The following is a 19,234-nucleotide window of genomic DNA, read 5'->3' as shown; positions in this document are numbered from 1 at the left end:
GCTTAGTTAAAAGATTCTTTCAATGAAATGTGAAGTTTAAACTACTGGTGCTTAAAGTTTAAACTTTTTGTTTTTATTCAGTGGGTTTGTTGACTATGCTGATGGGGTGATCAAACTCAGATGGGGAACAGAAACGGAGAGATCACAGGGCAGCTTTTACTTTTCAGTGTGCATAGCTGACATGATGACACATATATAACTTGGATTTTGCAACACTAATGACAGTGACTGTCATTGTGTTCTCCTCTGAAACTGGCACTAACCTTTGGGGTCTACACTTAAAAGTTTATTTATTCGTCACAAGTAAGGCTTACATAACACTGCAATGAAGTTACTGTGAAATTCCCCTAGTCGCCACACTCCGGCACCTGTTCGGGTCAATGCACCTAACCAGCACGTCTTTCAGACTGTGGGAGGAAATCGGAGCACCCGGAGGAAACCCACGCAGACACGGGGAGAACGTGCAAACTCCACACAGATAGTGACCCGAGCTGGGAATTGAACTCGGGTCCCAGGCGCTGTGAGGTAGCAGTGCTAACCACTGTGCCACCGTGCCGACCCCACTTGTCTAACTAATCATGAAAATCCAAAAATTACAATTAGTGATTGAAGGGGGCTAGTAGCCATACTAATAATCATGCTCACTGAATGGGTTAAAAGATATAGTTTAGCAGCAAAATCATATAGACACACTGCTAGGTACAAGTAAGTACCCAAGGGCTCAGACGATAGGCTGCAAGATTGCGGGTGTCAACCCTCACAGATTGTAAAACATTGTGGGGCTGTTCAGACAACCAAATGGTCTAAAGATAACATAGGGAGGCAAAACAGTTCACAACCTGAACACAGGGTTTGTTTATCTATCAAACCTCCATAGCCTGGGCACATTAACCAAATACTGCGGTCCTTGGGCATGGGGAGGATAAGTGATATCTACAAGTGAGACGCAAGTTGTTATGTTAAAGACCAGATAGCATATTCAAGCCTTTACACTGATTGGATATAATAGGCAAGTAGACGTGCACATGTTGTGATTGGTCATGATGTAAACCTAATCAATAGTTGAGTGGATATGGATAACAGCTACAAAAATGTACATCTCTTATTGGTATATGCAAATACTTGTGATTGAATTTGGAAGTATGTTTGTGTAACACTGTTTCCAGTGCTCTGGACGCCGCCACCAGTTGGCGCATCAGAGCCCTTGCTATAGCTTGTAATAAATGGCCGATTTTAAAACTCTGCAATTCTTCGCCTGGTTACTTGAAGGGAATAAAGTCTGTAAGCAGCTGGCCACCGGCAGTGGTTTTATGTCTCTCCATAGGGTGCATTGTTGAGGTTTTCATAGACTGCAGTCAGTTACAAATCAGTGAACTAATGAGAACTTGCCCCTAGTGCATTAATTTTGCTGTAAAAACCCTTTAAAAAGTTAAATCCTTGTGAATGAGGTGTAATTGGGTTTTAATGGTGCACAAAATTCATAATTACTGCTGAAAATCTTCTTGGTTCCTGAAAGATTATTTGTGGAATGTCAAATTTCTCCATTGTGATAAATTGCATTAAAAAAAATCCTTTTAAGTTTGTTTGATATTTTAGTTCCTACTTTAATCTCAAGTTTGTGTCCCAATTAATTATTTCATGGTTAGTAAAACGACAAGAAGTGAAGAATAATCAGTGCATTTTACTAGAATAAAAACAGACAATGCTGGAAAAGATCAGCAACATCTGTGGAGAGAGAAACAGACTTGACATTTCGAGTCTGTAAGATTCTTCAGTGCATTTTACTTCCTGCTTTTCTGTCTGTGAGAATACTTAATTGTGATTGGCTGCTTACCCTGCTTGGCGAAATCACTGTTGCTAGATACCTGGCGGTCTCCTTGATTTGGTGCCAGATTTGAACTAAAGATGGAAGAGCGGAATCCCAAGACATGAAGATAGCTACATTTTTGTGATTAGCTTTCTTCAAGGTCAAAATTCAGACCATAGTGCATTCCTTTTTCAGATCAATGGAAGAGTTTGTCCAAAGCAATGAAGAGCGCCGGACATATCCTTGTGCCTGTCAAACAAAACCTTGTTGATGTGATTTGGAATGACCAGCCTAGCCGACCTTGTAAACCTTTGCTTGTTATGGATTTGAGTTATACTGGTGAGTGTTGACTGTCAGTAATTGTTCTTCTGTCGCCATGTACTTTACCAAACTGAAGTTTAATTACATAAGTTTCAATCTGTGTAAATGTCATTGGTGATATGATTCTGAAGATTATTTTTGTAAGTGTTTGAGGCATTCCATGCTGCTGTTTTGAATATGATGGGCCATAACTTTCTCTAAGTAGTAATCTGTCGGAGTGCCAATCTGTAACCCCTTACTTGCACTTAAACTCTGAAGTGCCTGTCTGGCTTGACCTTCCTGACTTGTGTTGAGTGAGATCTAGGCAGCGCAGTGCGTCCCCGGATCCAATACCGAAGTCCAAAAGAAGTGAGCGGAGGAGGACACACCCTGTTTTTTTACAGCATTAGATGCCATAAAGCCAGGGAGCTTAAAAGTCCCATGGGGCATGGGGGTCAGACATTGGGGGTCAGTCTTTTGGGGGGGTCAGTCTTTTGGGGTGGGGGGTCAGTCTTTTGGGGGGGGGGTCAGTCTTTTGGGGGGGTCAGTCTTTTGGGGGGGTCAGTCTTTTGGGGGGGTCAGTCTTTGGGGGGGTCAGTCTTTGGGGGGGGTCAGTCTTTGGGGGGGTCAGTCTTTTGGGGGGGTCAGTCTTTTGGGGGGGGTCAGTCTTTGGGCCTGATCAGTCTTTGGGCGGGATCAGTCTTTGGGCGGGGTCAGTCTTTGGGCGGGGTCAGTCTTTGGGCGGGGTCAGTCTTTGGGCGGGGTCAGTCTTTGGGCGGGGTCAGTCTTTGGGCGGGGTCAGTCTTTGGGCGGGGTCAGTCTTTGGGTGGGGTCAGTCTTTGGGCGGGGTCAGTCTTTGGGTGGGGTCAGTCTTTGGGCGGGGTCTGACTTTGGGGAGGTCCGACTTTGGGGAGGTCCGACTTTGGGTGGGTCTGACATTGGGGGGATCGACATTGGGGTGATGTGGGAATTGGGCAATGGGAGCGGCTGGGGGGGCGCGTGGGACAGACACTGGAGAGGGTAGGGGTTGGGTCAGGTCTCGGGGTAGGTGGAAATCCAACGCGGGTGGGAGGATCGAGGATTGGGAGTGAGCAGTACCATGATTGGGGGGTGGGTTGGGGTTGGGAGAGTTCTCTGGAGGTTCAGGAATGTATTGTCCCATGTGGGGCTCAGGCTGGGTTTTTTAAATATTTATGCTGAAGTTAGAAGTACTTTTATTTCTTTTAACTCTTTCAGAGTAACTATTCATGTCGCATTGGCAGAACTATCCACAATTAGTGATTTAAATTGCTTTGTTAGATGGTGCCTAGTGCAGAGTAATTGTCCAGGGGATGTTAGCGCTTCTACACAATTGCTACATAAACCCTAATCTGGAAACCTCAAAGATTCCCCTATACTTGAGGCAACCCCCTACCCCACTGACACTCAGCTAATGTTCTGGGGACCCGGGTTCGAATCCTGCCACAGCAGATGGTGGAATTAAGAATCTACCGATAACCATTGTCAATTGTCGGAAAAATCCATCTGGTTTACTAATGTCCTTTAGGGAAGGAAATCTGCTGTCCTTACCTGGTCTGGCCGACATGTGACTCTGGACCCACAGCTGTTCTGCCATTCTTGCATTCTGATCACTTAATGGACACTCTTAGTATCTTCTCAGCCTTCTGTATTCTCATTTACATTCACTCTGTCCAATTCCACACCCCCTCTCCATTCACACCCCCCCCCCGCAACCCCCCCCCCCCCCCCCCCCCCCCCCAACCCCAATAGTATGAATCTCTTCTCATGCTCTTAGCTCTGACGAAGGGCTCGACTCAAAACGTTGGCTCTATTCTCTCCCGATGTGGAGATGCCGGCGTTGGACTGGGGTAAACACAGTAAGAAGTCTAACAACACCAGGTGAGATCAGAACTCCCACCCACCTGGCGAAGGGACAGCCTGTTCCAAAAGCTAGTGGCTTTTGCTACCAAATAAACCTGTTGGACTTTAACCTGGTGTTGTAAGACTTCTTACTCTATTCTCTCCCAGCAGATGCTGTCAGACCTGCTGAGATTTTCCAGCATTTTCTGTTTTTGTTACACTACATCTTCATCTACCAACTTCTTGCCCACTCACTTAACCAGCCTATATCCCTTTTCAGTATGTTTGTGTCCTTACATCTTAACTTTCCCACATAGCAGATTCATGGAACATTCTGTTGTGTGTTAAGTTCACTTGGGCAAAATCATTACTTTTTTTTCACACTCAAAATTTATGGAACTATTGCTGTAGTCTTTCTAAAGGGGTGTTGGTTTTACAGAATAACTTTATGGAGTTTGATAATTGCAAGCGTATAATCTATTTTCCTCATAATTGCCAACATATAATCTATTTTCCTCATCACTGAATGTAGGTAATGTTCATAGAATCCCTACAGTACAGAAGGAGGCCATTTGGCCCATTGAGTCTGCACCAACCACAATCCCACCCAGGCCCTATCCCGTAACCCCATACATTTATCCTAGCTAGTCCCCCTGACACTAAGTGGCAATTTAGCATGGCCAATGCACCTAACCCGCACATCTTTGGAGTGTGGGAGGAAACTTGAGGGCCCTGAGGAAACCCATGGAGACACAGGGAGAACATGCAAGTTCGACACAGACAGTGACCGAAGCCGGGAATCGAACCCGAATCCCTGGCGCTGTGAGGCAGCAGTGCTAACCACTGTGCCACCACAATGTTATTTGGAGGTCTCCAGCAACTGTTGGTTTTGTGAACTTATGCAATGCTTACTGCCAATATTTTGTTATCTGGGTACCTGATATAAAAATCTTCACTCTTGTCAACGGTCAGATATTCCTCATTGCCCATTCTAAAAGGGAAGCAAAGCTATTCAGCCGAGAGCAGTATAAGTCAGGAGTGGCTACGCTTCTGAAAGCCCATGGGGGATGGAAGAAAGGGTGCTTCTCCCAAGAATACCCAAAGACAGCCTGACTGTCCTCTCTGTAAAGCAATCAACAGCAATCCACTCCAATCTTCTCAAGTACAATGGCAGTCAGAAATGTACAGTTTGGCCAAGACGCTGTGAATATAACCAGGTGATCTTTAACCTGAACCACAGGGATGGATAGACTGAATTGTGCTTTGGTATCTCATCTGAAGGATTGCACCTCTGACAAAAAGCATTCTTCCCCAGTTTGGCATTGGAGACTGTGTGATGGGGCCAAGAGACCTATCTTTGTGTTTTCCCCCAGTGGGCTATCTGATAAATGTGGAATGAAATGCAAGTTTTTGTAACAGGAGGACTAGAAAATACAGGGGAGGATTTTCTACAGCTGTACAAAATTCAGTCTTAACCACAGTTGGAGTAATGCACACCATACCTTACCTGGGTTATATTAGCCTTGGACGGAGTAGAGTACAGATTCATCTAATGTTACCAGGGCTCCAAGGCTTAGGTTATGTATTCAACAGACGGCTGGATATGGCATGTATTCAAGAGGCAGCTGGATAAAGCACTTGGGGTGAATGGGATCAAAGGTTATGGGGAAAAAGCCAGATTAGGCTATTGAGTTGGATGATCAGCCATGATCATAATGAATGGTGGAGCAGGCTCGAAGGACCAAATGGCCTCCTCCTGCTCCTTTCTTCTATGTTTCTATTATGAGGAGAGGTTCTGCAAATGAGGCTTGTATTCCCTGGATATAGAAGGTTTGATGTCCGGTTTCTAGGATTTTGAAAGGGATTGATAGGGTAGATCGAGTGCAGCTGTTTCTGTTGGTGGAGCAATCCAGGAAATGAGTGATGGGAGTTTGGAATTCTCTTCCTCAAAAAGCAGTGGATGCTGGCACAGTTACTCATCTTAAACCTTAGATCGACAGATCTGCTGTTAAAGGATATGGAGCCAAGGCAAGTGGATGTAACAGGGATGTAGATGAGCCGTTGTCTCACTGCACAGAGGAATAACCTGCTTGAATGGCCCGCTCCCATTCCTTTCTCCTTAAACACTAACATAAATCCTGGCTTGGTCCTTCATCTTATAAAATGACTGTTAAGAGTTTTCAGTAATTGTGGTTTAACTCCATTTCAGGTATGGCTTGGCAAGACAAAATTGTGCAGCAACGGGCAAAGATGACCGAGAAACGTGCCAGTTGGTTGGTGCTCACGGCCCTCGATGAAATTGCATGTGGGTACATATTTCTCTTTCAAGAATTTAGCAATTGGAAAATCAGTGCTATTTTAACAGGAGATGTTGCGTAAGAGGGAGAATTTACACTGATATATTCATTTTTTATCTTTACATATCACCTGAAATTTCTCAAAGTCCCATCCAAGCATTTCATAGAACATAGAACATTACAGCGCAGTACAGGCCCTTCGGCCCTCTATGTTGCACCGACTTGTGAAACCAATAGTGGTTGCAGAAAGAGGCCACTCAGCCCAATTATCCCATGCTGGGGTTTATGCTCCTTCACCTTACTTCCTCTAACTGTGTATCTTTTTGTGTTTCTGTCACCCTCATGCACTTAGCACAGATGAATAGTAACTAATCTGTTTGCCTCAACTACTCCAGCTGGTTGCAAGTTCTAAATTCAAGCTACTAAAAACGAATTGACTGGATTTAGAATCATAGAATCCCAACAGTGAAGAAGGACGTAGTTTAGCCCATCGCGTCTGCATCAACAGCAATCCCACCCAGGCCTTATCCCCGTAACCCCATGTATTTACACCGCTAATCCTCCCTGACACTAAGGGACAATTTAACATAGCCAATCAGCCTAACCCGCACATCTTTGGACTGTGGGAGGAAACTGGAGCACCCGGAGGAAACCCACGCAGACACGAGGAGAATGTGCAAACTCCATACAGTCATCCATCCAAGGCCGGAATTGAACCTGGGTCCCTGGCACTGTGAGGCAACAGTGCTTGCCACTGTGCCGCCTAGTGACTTAGATATTTGAGACTTACATTTGTGTCCTCTGACTTTGGACTCCCTAATAAATGGATACATCTTTACTGCAAGTAGCACAGAGAGGAGGGCTAAACTTGCATTGGAATCTATTCCAGAAAGGCTCACTAAGCTGATTCCTGGGCGGCACGGTGGCACAGGGGTTAGCACTGCTGCCTCACAGCGCCAGGGACCCGGGTTCGATTCCTGGCTTGGGTCACTGTGTGTGCAGAGTCTGCACGTTCTCCCCACGTCTGCGTGGGTTTCCTCCGGGTGCTCCAGTTTCCTCCCGCAGTCCAAAAGACGTGCTGGTTAGGCGCACTGGCCGCGCTAAATCCAAACAGGAGTGTGGCGATTAGGGGATTTTCACAGTAACTTCATTGCAGTGTTAATGTAAGCCCACTTATGACACTAATAAAATAAACTTTAAACTTAAAAGGGTTGAAATTGTACGCCTCTACTGCAAGATTTTCTTCCAGTATTTGTGAAGCGTTGTCAAGTCATTATTTTTGCCTGACAGGTAATTGCAGTATTTGTATTTCACCACTGGAAGATGCTGCAGGTCATAGAACTCTTACCTCCAGTGCTATATATGTATGTGTTCTTTTCAATCTGTCTCACTTCTGACAGGTTTATTGAGCTGTACTTGCTTAAACCTCAGCAACACTGAATTCCCTTAGGAAATGTCTGCATATTGTGAAAGCTGTTATGTAGCTATTTACGTACGTTTCATGCGATTTTATTGAGTGCATTTGAATAAATGCATAAAATCAGAACTTGTACTGTAACTTGCAGTATTCACTGAAAGCTTAATGCAATGTGTGCATTAAAGAAATCCTGCCGCAGACCCCCGGGGCAACATTCAAGATCGTGGTTTAAGATTTGACCGTTAGACTAGTGCGTTGATGGGTGCAGCAGTTGTGATGGAGGAGAAATGCGATCTTGAGCCTGATATCCATTCGGATAACAGGATTTCAGACAGCCTGCTTGATCCCAAGGTAGTGACTGAAGTAGGGAATGGAACAGACAAATCTGTGGAGTTTAACAAAAGTCGGTGGCGCAGTGGTTAACTCTGCTGCCTCACAACACCAGGGACCCGGGTTCAATTCCGGCCTTGGGTGACAGTCCGTGTGGAGTTTTGGGAGATTCACAGGTTAGATGGATTGGCCATGCTAGCTTGCCCCTTAGTGTCCCAGGATGTGTGGGTTAGGGGGATTAGTGGGGTAAATTCGTGGGGTTACAGGGATAGGGCCTGGGTAGGATGCTCTGTCGAAGAGTCAGTGTAGACTCGATGGGCCGAATCCGAATGGCCTCCTTCTGCACGGTAGGGATTCTATGAAAAGCAAAATAGTGCAGATGCTGTGATAGGGTGGGAGGCAGAAAGTATTGCATGGCAAGGGGGATAATAAGCAAAGCAAAAGGGGGGGTGATAATTGGACAAGTAAATGACCCAAAACAGTGATTTGGAGGAGCTATATATGCCAACAGCAACATCATTACCAACAGCTGCTGTCCAAAGGGAAGGCGATGGCCTAGGGGTATTATCGGTAGACTTTTAATCCAGAAACTCAGCTAAGGTTCTGGGGGCCGGGGTTCGAATCCCACCACGGCAGATGGTGGAACTCAAATTCAATAAAAAATATCTGGAATTAAGAATTTACTGATGACCATGAAACCATTGTCGATTGTCGGAAAAACCCATCCGTTTCACTAATGTCCTTTAGGGAAGGAAATCTGCTGTCCTTACCTGGTCTGGCCTACATGTGACTCCAGAGCAATGTGGTTGACTCTCAACTGCCCTCCAAGGATAACTAGGGATGGGCAATAAATGCTGATGATGTGGAGATGCCGGCGTTGGACTGGGGTAAACACAGTAAGAAGTTTAACAACAACAGGTTAAAGTCCAACAGGTTTATTTGGTAGCAAAAGCCACCAAATAAACCTGTTGGACTTTAACCTGGTGTTGTTAAACTTCTTACAATAAATGCTGGCCAGCCAGCAACACCCATGTCCCACAAATGAATAATTAAAAAAAGAAACAATAGAAGTGAATCTGATCTGAAATTATTGAGCACCATGTTGCATCTGGAAGACTGTAAATTGCCTATTTGAAAGATGAGGTTGTGTTCCAAGAGCTTTTGTTAAACTTCTTTTGGACCAATGTCACAGGCATGGACAGAGCTGGGAGTGGCGAAAAGAATTAAAATGGCAGGTGACTGGAAGGCCAGTGCCGTGCTTGTGGACTGAATGGAGTCGTTCAAGCAAAGCAATCACCTTGTCTGAATTTCCTTTCCAACCTTGAGAAGATTTAGGTTGTATTCTGCTGTTTGCTCAGTTGGCGTCTTGGCTGTACCGTTTTGATTTTTCTTTTTTCCCTCCACAGGGCTGTTCAACCTTCGTGGCTCTGAAATAGAATACAATCCAGTGTTCTTCGCCTTCGCAGTCATTGGTCTGAACTCTATCCGGTAATGCGGGTGCGAAAAGCGACCCTCCTTTAAGTTATCTAAAACTGTGTTGCATAGTTTAAACATTTAACGCTTATTTTTTAATGTCAGTTTTTCTGAGGCTGATTGAATTTTGATGTGACTGGCGCCAGAAGTTTAACAAATGTAGATTCACAGAGATGAAGGAATTTAGTTGTGCGGAGAGAGTGGAGAAGCTGGGGTTGTTGTTCTTAGAGCAACGGGAAGATTTATTAGCTGTAATTAAAGTTACGAGGGGATTTGGGTGAGCAAATGGAGATAAACTGTTTCCACTCGCGTTAAGAGTTATGGACACAGATTTAAGAAAATTCGCAAAACATCTTGGGGGGGACCTGAGGGTAATTGTTTTGACTCTATGGAGTTATGATGATTTGGGATGAGGCCTGGAAGGATTGATAAATTTTTGCTTCTCTTGTATATGAATGGTCATATATACTAAAATCTGCTGGGACCGTGTGGAACTGGGAAAGTGTTTATGTTGCTTCCCATCCACCTAGCAATATTTTCAGACATTCACAATGCAATGCTGCCATGCAAAAGCCCTTTAACGCACATCATTTCAAATCAACCACCACCCAAATTAAACAATGAACATGGGGTGAAGTAATACATTTTCAATAGTTTTTGGTATGAATTAGACTCAGGTCAACTTTTCATAGGTCTGTCCTAATTTCGAAGTATACTTCCAATTTTGCCATATTGTTGCCTTGTATGTTATGGTTGTAGCATATTTAAAACCTTGGATCCGCGCTCATTTGCTTTCTGTGTATCTTGACTTTCTATCGCCACGTTTTCTTTGAACTCCTATGTTAGAGCAAAGAGCAGTACAGCACAGGAACAGGCCCTTCAGCCCACCAAGCCTGCACCTTTAACTTTGTCTGTCCATTACAAATGCCTATGTCTGCATTTATAATGGGTTTTGCCTTTGCAAGTTTGTCACACTAGTATCTGCTGACTGGATTCCTACAAATCATAGAATGCCGACAGTGCAGAAGGAAGCCATTCGGCCCATCAAGTCTGCACCGAACACAATCCCACCCAGACCCTATTCCTGTAACCCCTCATATTTGCCCTGCTACACCCCCTGGCACTAGGGTTAACTTAGAATGGCCAATCAACCTAATCTGCACATCTTTGGAGGAAACCGGAACTCGCGGAGGAAACCCACGCAGACACGGGGAGAATGTGTAAACTCCACACAGACAGTTACCCGAGGCCGGGATTGAACCCGGGTCCTTGGCGCTATGAGGCAGCGGTGCTAACCACTGTGCCGCCCCACTTAATATCTTCTTAACAAAATGCTTTCTCATGAACTGCTGTATTTTTCTCAATAACTGAAGTTTAAACAATCTCACACATTTCACAACTTGTTGAAGTTTATCCATTCGGTCGTCTTTTAAGTTTTATTTCAATGCCTTGAAGGTTTTACTTGAAGACGCCGGCTTTCCTCAAAAGCTTGGCACTTCTTCACAAACCTGTGAATCTGAGCAGGATTCAGATTGTGCGTGCAGACGGGTGATCGCAGGATCTATCAGTGCCATTTAGACAGCTGTACGGACACAGAATTACACCAGTTTCTGCTCAGAAGCTTTTTTGTTGTTGAAATAACTAGAGAACAAGCTTAAAAAACAAAACTGTCTGTAGACATTTTTAAACAGAGGCTGAGAGGGAGAGAGTAATGAATAAAAGGCTCCTCCTTGCACATTCACTGTCATTTTTGTCTTCAGTTCTATAAATGGAAGAAGATACTTTCCTGTAATCAAATTCCAAAGTTCGCAAGGATGAGTTGAATTTTGTAGCAAACAATGTGTAATTATCTCACTGTATTATGTTGACAGAAATGAACAATTCTTAATTATTAACAGCTATCGGACATAGGAGCAGAGAGAGAGAGGATCTTTCCTCATGTAATATGTAGCTTTTCAATTCATCCAAAAAGAACAAGTCTGTGCGAACATGTCATATTATGGTTGCACCTTAGTGTCGAGGGCTTCCACTGAAGTGAGATGTAATTGTATATTGTCCATCTTACACAAGAGTGTTTCTATTATAAACGTGGGTGCAGTTTATTGTCAGAAAGGTTGGCCAGCAAGGGTGTTCAGATGTTAAGATGGTGTCTTTTTGTCCAATTTAAGCAGCTAATTTACTATTTAGTGGCCCCATCAATACATCAAAGAAGGCAACCGCGATGGGCTGATGTTTAGATACAAGAACCAAGAGTATCTGAAATGTTAAATCTTTCTCTTTTGCGTTGCCAGCAATTATTTTGTTTCATAAGAACATAAGAAATAGGAGCAGGAGTAGGCCATCTAGCCCCTCGAGCCTGCCCCGCCATTCAATAAGATCATGGCTGATCTGAAGTGGATCAGTTCCACTTACCCGCCTGATCCCTATAACCCCTAATTCCCTTAGCGATCAGGAATCCATCTATCCGTAATTTAAACATATTCAACGAGGCAGCCTCCACCACTTCAGTGGGCAGAGAATTCCAGAGATTCACCACCCTCTGAGAGGAGAAGTTCCTCCTCAACTCTGTCCTAAACTGACCCCCCTTTATTTTGAGGCTGTGCCCTCTAGTTCTAGTTTCCTTTCTAAGTGGAAAGAATCTCTCCACCTCTACCTTATCCAGCCCCTTCATTATCTTATAGGTCTCTATAAGATCCCCCCTCAGCCTTCTAAATTCCAACGAGTACAAACCCAATCTGCTCAGTCTCTCCTCATAATCAACACCCCTCATCTCTGGTATCAACCTGGTGAACCTTCTCTGCACTCCCTCCAAGGCCAATATATCCTTCCGCAAATAAGGGGACCAATACTGCACACAGTATTCCAGCTGCGGCCTCACCAATGCCCTGTACAGATGCAGCAAGACATCTCTGCTTTTATATTCTATCCCCCTTGCGATATAGGCCAACATCCCATTTGCCTTCTTGATCACCTGTTGCACCTGCAGACTGGGTTTTTGCGTCTCATGCACAAGGAGCCCCAGGTCCCTCTGCACAGTAGCATGTTGTAATTTTTTTCCATTTAGATAATAATCCAATTTGCTATTATTTCCTCCAAAGTGAATAACCTCGCATTTGTCAACGTTATACTCCATCTGCCAGATCCTCGCCCACTCACTCAGCCTGTCCAAATCTCTCTGCAGACCTTCTACGCCCTCCACACGATTCACTTTTCCACTTTGTGTCGTCTGCAAACTTTGTTACCTGACACTCAGTCCCCTCCTCCAGATCGTCTATATAAATGGTAAATAGTTGAGGTCCCAGTACCGATCCCTGCGGCACGTCACTAGATACCATCTGCCAACCAGAAAAGCACCCATTTATTCCGACTCTCTGCTTCCTGTCGGATAGCCAATCCCCAATCCACGCTAACACCCTACCCCCAACTCCGTGTGACCCAATCTTCTTCAGCAACCTTTTGTGAGGCACCTTATCAAACGCCTTTTGGAAATCCAAAAACACCGCATCCACCGGTTCCCCTCCGTCAACTGCACTAGTCACATCTTCATAAAAATCCAACAAGTTTGTCAAGCACGACTTTCCCCTCATGAATCTATGCTGCGTCTGCTTAATGGAACCATTCTTATCCAGATGGCCTGCTATTTCTTCTTTAATGATGGATTCCAGCATTTTCCCAACTACAGACGTTAAGCTAACCGGCCTGTAGTTACCTGCCTTTTGTCTATTTCCTTTTTTAAACAGCGGCGTAACATTAGCCGTTTTCCAATCCGCCGGCACTACCCCAGAATCCAACGAATTTTGATAAATAACCACTAACGCATGCGCTATTACCTCTGACATTTCTTTCAGTACCCAGGGATGCATTCCATCCGGGCCCGGGGACTTGTCCACCTTCAGTCCCATTAGTCTACCAAGCACTGCCTCTCTGGTAACATTAATTGTATTGAGTACCTCTCCTCCTACCAACCCTCTATCGTTAATATTCGGTAAACTATTTGTGTCTTCCACCGTGAAGACCGACACAAAAAACTTATTTAAAGTTTCAGCCATTTCCTCATTTCCTACTATTAAATCCCCCCTCTTGTCCTCCAAAAGTCCAACATTCACTCTTGCCACTCTATTCCTTTTTATATATTTGTAAAAGCTTTTACTATCATTTTTTATATTTAGAGCTAGCCTAGCTTCATAACCTATCTTTCCTTTCTTTATCGCTTTCTTAGTCGTTCTTTGTTGTTTCTTAAAGTTTTCCCAATTTTCCGATTCTCCACTGTTTTTGGCCACTCTGTACGCATTGGTCTTTAATTTAATACTCTCCTTAATTTCCTTCGTTATCCATGGCTCGTTATCCCTTTTCTTACAGTCCTTCTTTATCACCGGAATATATTGTTGCTGAGTACTGAAAAGGATCTCCTTAAAAATCCTCCACTGTTCCTCAGCTGTCCTACCTACCAGTCTGCTCTCCCAGTCCACCTTAGCCAATTCAGCCCTCATCCTATCGTACTTCCCTCTGTTCAAACAGAGGACACTGGTATGGAACCCTACTTTCTCCTCTTCCATTTGTACCAGAAATTCGACCATATTGTGATCACTTGACCCAAGAGGGTCCTTCACAAGAACATCCTTAATTCTACCTACCTCGTTACACATTACCAGATCTAAGATAACTCGTTCCCTCATCGGTTCTGTAACATACTGTTCAAGGTAACTATCCTGACAGCATTCTAAGAACTCTTCCTCCATCCCACCCCTTCCAACTTGAGTCAGCCAATCAATATGCAGGTAGAAGTCCCTCATGATTATTGCCGTTCCGTTTTTGCACGCATCCATTATTTGCTTGTTTATAGCCCTCCCCACCTCAACATTATTATTTGGGGGCCTATAGACCACGCCTACTAATGTCTTTCTCCCCCTACTATTCCTTATCTCTACCCATAACGATTCCACGTTTTGTTCCTTAGAGCCTGTATCATCCCTCACTACTACCCTGATATTATCTTTTATTAACAGAGCTACCCCACCACCTTTTCCTTCCTGTCTATTCTTCCTAAATGCCTGATACCCCTGGATATTCATCTCCCAGTCCTGGTCTCCCTGCAGCCACGTTTCTGTAATGGCCACTAGATCATACCCATTTGTGCCGATTTGCACCATCAACTCATTAACTTTGTTCCGAATGCTTCTTGCATTCAGGCAAAGTGTCTTTATTCCAGCTATCAACCTCTCCCTCGCCCTCTACTCCTTTAACTACTTGAATGCCCTCATTCACTTGCACTCGCTCCCTCTCCTCTACCATTGATTTCGTAATTCCTCTTACCTCTGCACCCTCCCCCCCATAAATTAGTTTAAAGCCCTATCTACAGCCCTAGTGATACTATTCGCTAGGACTCTGGTCCCAGCACGGTTCAAACGGAGACCATCCCATCTATACAGGTCCCATCTGCCAAATACTGGTGCCAATGCCCCATGAATTCGAACCCATTCCTCCCACACCAATACTTGAGCCACGCATTCGTCTCCTTAATCCTATTAACCCTGCGCCAATTCGCGCGTGGCTCAGGTAGTAATCCAGAGATTACCACCTTGTTGGTTCTGCTTTTTAATTTGTTCCCTAGCTCTTCGTACTCCCTCTGTAGATCCTTAGTTCCTGTTTTGTTGATGTCATTGGCACCTACATGGACCACGACAACTGGATTTTCATCCTCCCACTCCAAATTCCTCTGCAGCCCAGATGATACATCCTGGACCCGAGCACCAGGCAGGCAACACAACCTATGGTATTTCTTATCCTGGTCACAGAGAACAGTGTCTATGCCCTTAACTACACTATCCCCAATTACTATGACATTTCTCTTTGATTTCTCCGTTGCAGCAGCACCCTGCACCCTGGTACTGCCGACAGTTTGCTCGTCCTTCTCGCAGTCATTTTTCCCATCTACACTGGTGGCAAGAACCTCAAATCTGTTGCACAGATTTAAGGGCTGAGGTTCTTGGGACTTTACCTCCCGCAAACTACTTCCTTTCTTCCCCCCACTGCCTGCCTTCTTCCCCCCACTGCCCGCCTCACCCTCAGCCACTCCCTGTTGTCCCTGACCCCCAGCTAAGTTAGTCAGTCTAAGGGGCGTGACTTTCTCTTTATACACATTATCCAGATAGCTCTCCCCTTCCCTGATAAGCCTCAGTGTCTGTAGCTCAGAGTCCAGTTCATCTACCTTGAGCTGGAGATCCTCCAGCAACCAGCACTTACTGCAGACATGGTCCCTGGGGTCCACCTTGGGTTCCACTTGCTCCCACATCATGCAGAAACAGCACATTCCATATCCCTCCATACCAATTTACCTTGTATAAGTTGGTGTAATTTAAAAGTGAAACCCTACTCTGCCTCTGCCTGTCCTCGACGAAGCCCTGTGAGCCAAAGCCCTTACAGTTCACACTCTACTCCCCACTCACTACGCTGCCCGCTCCCGACACTGCCCGCTCAAAAGTGCGGCCTGCTTTTAAACCCTCCAAAAACCTTCCCAGGCTTCTCCTGGGCCGACTTCCTGTTTTGGAAAAAAAAACTTCCGATTTTTAACACAAATTTAACTGAAAAATAAATAAATAAACCAAATGCAGAAACACACTCTCTTACCCTCAGCCTGCTCCTGTGGAACAATGTTATCTTGCAGACCCAATTAGGTCTCTCTTTCTATTTTCTAGCGGAAAAAAGCCCCGGTTCAGTCTTCCCTGATGGGTATGACTTTGCAGTTCTGGTATCTAGTAAATCGTTTTTGCACCTCTGTATACTTGTCTCTATATATACTTTTATAACAACTTGGAGACCAAACTGTTCACAGTACCTGCCGATGTGGCCTAATTCAGGTTCTATGCAAGTTTAACATAAACTTGTCTGCTTTTCAATCCTATCCCTCTATAAATAAACCCCAGTGCTGTATATGCCGTTTTTGGCCTTATTAGCTAGCATCGCTTAGTTTAGATTACAGGAAACTGAAATTGGTAAGCTGTCTCAAACATTTGCAACACCAAATCCAGCTGGCTTATCTCAGTGGCAGACTTGCTAACCCAATTTCTTTTTATTTCCCATATCTGCAGGCCTGCTGGTGGGTAGGAGAGCTGGATTTAGTTGTGCAAATGCACAGGGCTTACTCGCTGACACCACCTACAATATGAACCTTTCGCCTAATTTTTCTTCTCTGTAACTCTGTTAAGTCTAAGCACATCAGTAAGTTGATAGGATGCATTAATAGGATGTCACTGCATTTCACTGGGAGTTGCTTAGCTCAGTTGGCTGGACGGCTGGTTCGTGATGGAGAGTGACGCCAGCAGTGTGGGTTCAATTCCCGTACCGGCTGAGGTTATTCATGAAGGCCCCGCCTTCTCAACCTTGCTCATTGCCTGTGGTGACCCTCCGGTTAAATCACCACCAGTCAGCCTATGGTCATTTGGGACTATGGTGAATTTACCTCCATTTCACTGCTTACAACCCCAACAGTCACAAGTGATTGTTTTAAAAATTTTACTTCCAGTGCCTTTGCCACAGCAGCCAAACATTTCAGCTGCGAGGAAGAATGGGTATGGGAGGTGTATGCATTTTAATCTTCGACAAGTCATGGGGTCATAGAGGTTTACAGCATGGAACCAGGCCCTTTGGCCCAACTTGTCCCTTTTTGTAACGACTAAGCTAGTCCCAATTGTCCGCATTTGGCCCATATCCCTCTACCCATCTTACCCATATAATTGTCTAAACATTTTTTAAAAGACAAATTGTACCTGTCTCTACAACTTCCTCTGGTAGCTTGTTGCAAACACTCACCACCCTCTGTGTGAAAAGATTGCTCTTCTGGACCCTTTTGTATCTCTCCCCTCTCACCCTAAACCTATGCCTGCTAGTTTTAGACTCCCCTACCCTTGGGAAAAGATATTGACTATCTAGCTGATCAATTATTATTATTATTTTAGAGACCTCTATACGATCACCCCTAAGCTTCCTACGCTCCATGGTGCTGGTGCTGGACTTGGAGCTACTTGGAAACAAATGGGATGGTAGCACAGCGGTAGTGTTACTGAGCTGTATGCAACCACGATCTGTAACCTCATGGCCTGACATACCTCCCATCTTACCATTGCCAACACGGCGGTGAATCAAACCTGGTTCAATGAAGAGTGCAGAAGAGCATGTCTGGAGCAGCACCAGGCATACTTAAAAATGAGGTGTCCATCTGGTGACGTTACAACACAGGACTACTTGTGTGCAAAAACAGCGAGTGATAGACAGAGATAAGTGATCCCGCAATCAACAAATCTGATTGGAGCTCTGCAGTCCAGCCATATCCAGTCGGGTGGACAATTAATCAACTCACTGGTGGAGGAAGCTCCACCTCCTCAATGATGGGGGAGCCCAGTATATCAGTGCAAAAGATAAGTCTTAACTTACAGCCATCTCCAGCCAGAAGTGCCGTATATGATGATCCATCTCATCCTCCCCCAGAGATGCCATCCTCCAGCCAATTCAATATACCCCTGGCGATATCAAGAAAGCGGCTGAAGGCACTGGACACTGCTAAGACTGTGGGCCTGATCATATTCTGGCAATAGTACTGGAGACTCGTGCTGCACAACCTACCCAAGCTGTTCCGGTACAGCTACAACACTGGCATTTACCCATGAAAAACAGGACAAATTCAACCCAAGTGCCGCCTCGTCACTTAACTCTTGGTCATTCGCAGAAAGTGTCATTGACAGCGCTAAACAGTGGCACTTATTCAACAATAATCTGCTCACTGCCACTCAGTTGTGGGTCCACCAGGGCTTCTAAGCTCCTGACCCCCTTACAGTTTGGTGCAAACAAGGGCAAAAGAATTAAACTCAAGAGATGAAGTGGGAGTGACTGCCATTGACATCAAGGCAGCATTTGACCAGAGTGTGGCATCAAGGGGCCCTTGCAAAATGGAGTCAATGGGAATTGGGGGGTGGGGGGCAACTCTTAATCGGTTGGGGTCATACATAGGTCAAAGGAAGATGGTTGTATTTGTTGGAAGTCAATCATCTTAGTTCTAGGACATCGCTACAGGTGTTCTTTAGGGTTGAATCCTAGGCCCAACCATCTTCAGCTGCTTCATCAATGACCTTCCTTCCATCATAAGTTCAGAAGTGGATGTTCATGGGTGCTTGCACTATATTCAACTATTCCTCAAATACTGAAGCAGTCTGTGCCCATAGGAAGTAAGGCCTGGGCAAGATTCAGGCTTGGGCTGATAAATGACAAGTCACATTCGTGCCACACAAGTGTCAGGCAGTGACCATCTCCAACAAGAGAGAATCCAACCATCTTCCCATGACATTCAATGGCATTTCCATTGCTGAATCCCCATACCAACATCCTGGGGGTTACCAATGACTAGAAACTGAACTGGACTAGCCATATAAACACTGTGGCTACAAGATCAGGTCAGAGGCTGGGAATTTTGAGGTGAGTAATACACCTTCTGACTCCCCAAATCCCATCCACAGCGGCTCCAGCCACAATCGAGAAGCTTGAATGATTCAGAACAAAACAGCCCTCTTGATTGGCAGCCCATCCACCACATCAACATCCACCTCCTCCACCACTAATGCATAGTGGCAGCAGTGTGTGTACCATCTACAAGATGCTCTGCAGCAACTCACCAAGGCTCTTCAACCCGCAACCTCTACCGCCTAGGACAAGGAAAGCAGCTTTATAGGAACCCCTGGTTCCCTCCAAGCCATCCACCAT

General features: G+C 45.0%; 1 protein-coding gene across 6 annotated transcripts in view; it reads left to right on the top strand.

The window, feature by feature from the left end:
* xpnpep1 (X-prolyl aminopeptidase (aminopeptidase P) 1, soluble) overlaps positions 1-19,234 on the top strand; it is a 96,031-nt gene that overhangs the window by 30,366 nt on the left and 46,431 nt on the right. For all 6 annotated transcript variants that reach the window (XR_013498971.1, XM_078223193.1, XM_078223194.1 and 3 more), the window contains 3 exons: positions 2,003-2,146; positions 6,177-6,272; positions 9,418-9,499. Coding sequence is in view for 5 of the 6 variants with exons in the window: in XM_078223193.1 (XP_078079319.1) it covers positions 2,003-2,146; positions 6,177-6,272; positions 9,418-9,499 (322 nt within the window). In the remaining variant the exon portion in view is untranslated. The remainder of the gene's footprint in view (positions 1-2,002; positions 2,147-6,176; positions 6,273-9,417; positions 9,500-19,234) is intronic.

This window comes from Mustelus asterias, chromosome 11 (assembly GCF_964213995.1).
Source record: "Mustelus asterias chromosome 11, sMusAst1.hap1.1, whole genome shotgun sequence".
Lineage (NCBI taxonomy): Eukaryota > Metazoa > Chordata > Chondrichthyes > Carcharhiniformes > Triakidae > Mustelus > Mustelus asterias.
This window is presented reverse-complemented; position numbering and strand designations above follow the sequence as displayed.